Source organism: Chlorocebus sabaeus, chromosome 20 (assembly GCF_047675955.1).
Source record: "Chlorocebus sabaeus isolate Y175 chromosome 20, mChlSab1.0.hap1, whole genome shotgun sequence".
NCBI lineage: Eukaryota > Metazoa > Chordata > Mammalia > Primates > Cercopithecidae > Chlorocebus > Chlorocebus sabaeus.
The window spans coordinates 109,109,583-109,116,388 of NC_132923.1; the positions used below are offsets into that span (position 1 = coordinate 109,109,583).

General features: G+C 39.4%; 1 protein-coding gene across 4 annotated transcripts in view; it reads left to right on the plus strand.

Annotated features, from left to right (window-relative positions):
• The window catches only part of EYA3 (EYA transcriptional coactivator and phosphatase 3), a 120,787-nt gene that overhangs the window by 97,726 nt on the left and 16,255 nt on the right, over positions 1-6,806 (plus strand). For all 4 annotated transcript variants that reach the window (XM_073007631.1, XM_073007630.1, XM_007979797.3 and 1 more), the window contains 3 exons: positions 473-633; positions 4,224-4,338; positions 5,378-5,499. In XM_073007631.1, the coding sequence (XP_072863732.1) occupies positions 473-633; positions 4,224-4,338; positions 5,378-5,499 (398 nt within the window). The remainder of the gene's footprint in view (positions 1-472; positions 634-4,223; positions 4,339-5,377; positions 5,500-6,806) is intronic.

Genomic DNA, 6,806 nt, shown 5'->3' on the forward strand with positions numbered 1-6,806 from the left:
AACATAAACCAACCAGCAGATCACTTGAGAAAATATCTACCATTATCTTACCATTGTTAGCATTTTAGACTATTTGCTTTCATTATTTTTTCATGTTTCTCCTTTTTACATAGTTGCCATCACTGTGTGTGTATGTGTACTCACAAAAATTTATATTCTGCTTTTTTCACTGTGTGGTTATTTTCTGTCATTAGTGAAAAAGATGCCTTATCCCAAGTCAACCTCTAAGGAATGCTGGTGCTTGAATTGTTTCTACCTTTCCTTCCCTCTCTCATTTCAATCCTTGCTTTGATAAAAGTAATAAGTGTGAGATAGAGAACTAATGAAAGATAGACTCTGACAGAGACCAAGGAAGAAGATCCTTAAAACCATTGGCCTTATTTATCAGATACCAAGAACCCAACCAAATAGCACTCAAACAAAAACTTTATGCTGTATAAATTTTAATTTTTATTGTCTTCTCTCCTTGCAGCAACTACAGTTTCTCAACAGATGGTTTCAGTGGCTCAGGAGGTAGTGGCAGCCATGGTTCCTCTGTGGGTGTTCAGGGAGGTGTGGACTGGATGAGGAAACTAGCTTTCCGCTACCGGAAAGTGAGAGAAATCTATGATAAGCATAAAAGCAACGTGGGTGGTAAGTGTGGCATCTAACCAGTCTGATTCTCTGTTTCTTCCTGGTTTCTTCCTTTCCTTTCCAGGGATTCCTTAGCTTCCCCATGACAACTGCTTATAAATTATACCACAGTAACATGTTAAACTCTGTATTTAAAAAAATAGAGGTTTGGTTGAAACTTTTTGGGAGGAAGCTCTATATTTCTAATGGGCTTCTCTAAGCATAATTTTGGAAAGTTCTCTTGTTCTCTTTGGACAAATGCCTTTTTAAAGGAAATGTGTTCTGTAGATTATGTTTGATGACATGTATCACAACTACTGTCAATGCTAGTTAATAGGGTGCCACATTTTTTTGGGGGCTGGTTTATGTAACTATCAGGACAAGTCAAATAGAACTAGCTAGTAACTTTTCGCGGATGGAAATCTAGGTCCAGGATTGTAGGTTGGCAATATCAATGTGTTGTGATTTGAAGGATCTTGGAAATTCTTTCTGACCAGAAATATTTCAAATGCCAGATGCCACTATGCCTAAAATTCTATTATTTAGAATTAATTAATCATAGATTGTTTGAATTGAAAGAGACAGAAGTCTAATCTAAATTCCTCATTTTGCAGTTGAGAAAAGTGATGTCCATCATAGGGGTAGTGGGGGCAGCTTATTCATGGTCACATTGCAGATTTGTAACCATACCATGTTTGAAATTCACATTCCCTAACTTTTTGGTCCAGTGTACTTTCATGCAGCTTCTTTTTTAGTGAGGTACCCTTTTGAGAAAATATTTAAAACTGTAAACCATCACCCTCAAAGATATACATACATACAAAATGTTGCTCGAAGATTCAGAGATTACATAGACTGCCTAGAGCAGGGTTCCCCAGTTCCCAGGCCTCAGACTGGTACTGGTCAGCCACCTGTTGGTAACCAGGCCACACAACCACATAGCAGGAGGTAAGCAGGCCGGCAAGTGAGTATTACTGCCTGAGCTCGGCCTCCTGTCAGATCAGTGGTGGCATTAGATTCTCATAGAAGTACAAATCTTAATTGTGAACTGTACATGCAAGGGATCTAGTTGCATGTTCCTTATGAAAATCTAATGCCTGATTATCTGAGACGGAACAATTTCATCTTGAAACCCCCTGCCCCCCACCTAGGTCCATGGAAAAATTGTCCTCTACGAAACTGGTCCCTAGTGCTGAAAAGGTTGAGGACTGCTAGACTAGAGAGAGGTATTTTACTCAAGGTCAAGAGCCCTTGTACTATAATATGCTGCCTTATAATATGGTGCAAAAAGTAGGGACAAGACTTTAAAGATCAATTTGGTTCATTTCAGTTAACAGCTCTCTAATACCAGATAAAAATCATGGGCTTCCAGACTTTAGGAATCTAATTACTTGTTTTAGATTCCCTTTTTTATTGTTTATTTTTTCTCATGATTCAAAGCCAGTATTTCTTATTTTGGCAACTCCAAGTCTTTTTGCACTTTCTCGCAAACATTAGCCTTTCTTTTGTTAGTTTCCATATTCAGCCTGAGTCTCTTATTTTTTCCTGCCCAATGCCTGGACCTGGTTTCCTGAACAAAGTGATGTAACCCTGTGTGAGAATCCTCTGAGCCTACTTTGGAGAACAGATTAAAATTAATGGCCAGCTGTATGTTTTGTACCAATATGAATTGATGAAAGTGTCACATCATGTATTAGTTGAGTGTATCATATATAGGTACTGGTTTTGTTGTCGTTTTATCCAAAATGTTAAGACAGTCATCTAATTCTAGACTTGCATTGTGGAACCATCAATCTGAAAACAAATTATACTCCAGTTCTCCTCCTCACAAAAATGCCATCTGCTTTTATGGAGTATTACTAATAGAATACAGGATTTTTTTTTTAACCTTCACTATAGAAAATTCAGATCCAGATTTACTGTTTGAATATTTTAACTGAAGTGTCTGAGAGCAGGCTCCCATTCATATGAGTTCTCTTTTGTGCTTAGATATCTAGTCTTGGGCAGTGTTTTAGTGTGTTATCAGTTGGAGTTGTTTCAGAAGTACAGTACAGAGAATTAGTTATTCAACCTGGAATTTCATGTCAACATGTTCTGAAGCAAGCGGACATGTAGTCACCATAGAAGTTGTGTGGAGTAATGGAAAGACTTCTTAAGACCAAAAGCTATGAACTTACTGTGTAATCTTAGGGCCCTTTTTTTCGTTGGGTTTGGTTTCTTTACAGAGAGATTAGAAATGCTGAGGACTCTTCTAGCTGTAACACTAATTTTTCACACTTTGGTCCTTGATGTCATATTCTAAGCAGTGCAATTCAAAGTGTGGTCCACCAGTCTGCCAAAGATATGCTATTGGTTGGTGATGAAAGAAGGAGCTTGCACCAGAATCTTCTTATTTCTGTCAGCTGATTTTATTGTTGTTATTGTGTCCCTGTAACAACACTTTTTTAAAAATTTATTTTTGCCTGAACATCCCCAAAACACTCTGATAAAGAAAGTAAAAATGGCATTCTGAGTAGCACTACTCTAAGGTTTCTCCAAGAAGAGAAATTAAAAAAAAAAAAAAAAATGCCGGGCACAGTGGCTCACACCTGTAATCCCAGCAGTTTGGGAGGCCAAGGCAGGTGGATCATGAGGTCAGGAGTTTAAGACCAGCCTGGCCAAGATGATGAAACCCTGTTTCTACTAAAAATACAAAAATTAGCTGGGCGTGGTGGCAGCTGCCTATAATCCCAGCTACTCGGGAGACTGAGGCAGAGAATTGCTTGAACCCGGGAGGCAGAGGTTGCAGTAAGCTGAGATTGCACCACTGCACTCCAGCAGGGGCAACAGAACAAGACTCCATCTCAAACAAAAAAGGCAACTGGTCTTGTCTTGACACCAAGAACCACACTTCCAAATCCTTGTTCACTCACGCCAACACTGGCCTCCCGCCAAATTAGGAGATGTTCAAGGAGAAACACGAGGTTGCCATGCTGGGGGCACCCCATAGCTCTGCTCCCTCGATGTCCTCTGTGATCCACATCCGCAGTGAGATCTCCATGCCAGAACCCTGTTCAAAATGCTCTTCATGAACTGGTGCTTCATGGGCTTCATAGCATTAGCGTACTGCATGAAGTCTAGGGACAGGAAGATGGTGGGTGACGTGACTAGGGCCCAGGCCTGTGCCTCCACCACTAAGTGCTTGAACATCTGTACCCTGTTCCTCAACATCCCTGTGGTCATTGCACTCATGCTGTTCACCACTAGCTCAGTGATAATCTTCCAAGCAATTTCTCAGAAGATAAAGGACCTCCAAGGCCAGTAGTAGAGCCCATGTACTCCACTGATGACCCTGCATCCTGGGGCTGTTGGTCCTGCCCTCTTGACCCCACCCCTATATACAGCAGTTTATATTCGCCTGTCTACAGTGGAATTCAATAAAGCACATGTGTTCATGGGAAAAAAAAAAAATATATATATATATATATATATATATATATATATGTATATATATAAACTCAGTAGAGTATTTCAGTGACTCACACTTTTTAAATTGAATTGAGAAGTTGCTTTCTCAGTATCAGCAAATGTATGTTGTCAAATGATAAATGTGTTTGCTTTTATTCCTAAAGGCCTCCTCAGTCCCCAGAGGAAGGAAGCACTGCAGAGATTAAGAGCAGAAATTGAAGTTTTAACAGATTCCTGGTTAGGAACTGCATTAAAGTCCTTACTTCTCATCCAGTCCAGGTATGGAAATGGTTCTTTTAGGTCTCATCCTCTCAGAGACATATTCTTCTACTCCAGTTCAGGATGAGCCATTCTCTAAAACAGGGTTTGAGATAGGGGTAGAGAGGAGTTTAAATGATGTAGGGAAGTATTTGTGTTAGGTGGGAAGCAAGGTCATTATATGTTAACAGCACACCTTCTAGTTTTAAGAGAATATTTATATATGAAATCCTTTTTCTTTCTCCTTACTTTTTGCTCAAGAAATTAAAACTTCAGTAACCCATAATCTCTAGTCTGGAATTTGGGCCTGGTGACGTCAAAGAATACATGGAGGAGATGTATTATGAATATCCTAGGTACAGGAAGCTCCAAGAAATGTATCCAAACCCACTCAAGAAGGCAAGAGTCAAAAGAAAAAGGGTACATTAAGCAGATTAAGGAGATTTCAACATGAAGCTTAGACTGGGAAATAAATGCACCAGTCTGTGTCTGCACCAATACCCTATTGCTCCCTCCCTCAAAGCAGGAATTCCAGATCCACAATGTAGTAAACAGCAAAACTGACACCAAGGAGTGGATATCTGGTGAAGGTAAAGGACATGTAAAATTAATGTGTATTCTGCAATCTGTGTTGCTATTGTATAAAGAACAAAGCAAACACAAATCATATCTCATGGACTGACTTGCATTAAGATGAAAGAGTACAGCTCAGAACTTTTTGTTGTTTTCTAAAATACGATATCAGTGACATGGGTTGGTGGTATTTTTCAACAAGTATTTGTGACTAGAATGGTTACAGGGGAAATAAGGCAAGAATTAACTAAGTTGCTGCTCTGCATCCACTAAGAGACAAAAATGAGTAGAACCTCAGCCCTTTAGTATAGAAAGTAAATGAACATGAAATAATGAGTAGTAGCTGAACATTGGCTCTGAACAGTATCATACCAGGTCCTTTAAGGTTAATTTTTAATAATTAAATTCTAAAGAGTTGGCACATATGAATTCTTGCTCCCAGGTTGGTTTAGTTTCACCTTTTCTTTTCCCTTTTACTCCCTTCTAGAAAGAATTGTGTGAATGTTCTGATTACTACCACCCAGCTGGTTCCAGCCCTGGCCAAGGTTCTCCTATATGGACTAGGAGAAATATTTCCTATTGAGAACATCTATAGTGCTACCAAAATTGGTATGGTTTCTATGCTGTTTCTTGTTACTGACCTTGCAATAAAACTTTCTACTCATGATGCACCTATTATTTTCTAGCCCCTCTGTTAGACACTTTATATGTAATACCTATAATCCTCACAACAGTCTTCTAATATTTTCGGTAATGCAATTGAGGCTTAGTAGTTATATAGCTTGCTCAAGTTCTCACAGCTAGTAAGTTACATAAGCAGGCTCTTTGATAATATTTGAAAGAACATAATATCTAGCTTAGAAATCTATTTTTGCCTCATTTCAAATTTCTCTTTTTCACAGAGAGTATGTAGTATAATAGAAAAAGCACTAGATTAAAAAGCAAGCCCTAAACTGTATACCTAAAAATGGTGGCCAGGCAAGATGAATCATACCTGTATTACCACCACTTTGGGAGGCTGAGGCGGGAGGATCACTTGAGACCAGGAGTTCAACACCAGCCTCAGCCACATGGCAGACCTCTGTCTCTACAAAAAAAGTTTTTTTTAATTAGCTGGGCGTGGTGACACACAGCTGTAGTCCTAACTACTTGGAAGGTTAAGGTCGGGGGGGTCACTTGAGCCAGAAGTTCAATGCTGCAGTGAGCTATGTGATCTTGCCACTGTGCTATAACCTGGCTGACAGAATGAGACCCTATGTCTTAAATAAAATAACAGGTACTGACCAAAAAATTAGCTGGGTGTGGTGTCAGGCGCCTGTAGTCACAGCTACTCGGGAGGCGGAGCTTGCAGTAAGCCGAGATTGCGCCACCACACTCCAGCCTGGGTGACAGAGCGAGACTTCGTCTCTAAATAAATAAATAAAAGGTATTGACAAGGATGTGGAGAAATTGGAACCTTTGTGCACTGTTGGTAAGATTGTAAAATGATGCAACTATTGATAGACATAGTGGTGCATACTTGTAGTCCCAGGTATTTGGGAGGCTGAGGCATGAGGATCACTTGAGCCCAGGAGTTTGAGGTCAGCCAGGGTAATCTTCTGGGTAAATATCTAAAAGAATTGGGTCTCAGATTCTTGAAATATATCCAAATATCCAAAGCAGGGTCTCAAAGAGATATCTGCACACTCATGTTTATAACAGCATTATTCACAATAGTTCAGAGCTTAGAAGCACATCAAACGTCAAATGTGGATGAATGGATAAACAAACTGTGGTATACACATACAGTGAAATATTATTTGACCTTAAAAAGGAAGGAAATTCTGTCACAGGCAGCATCATGGATGAACCTTGAAGACATGCTAAAAGTGAAATAAGGCAATCACAAAAAGACAAATACTATGTGATTACATTTA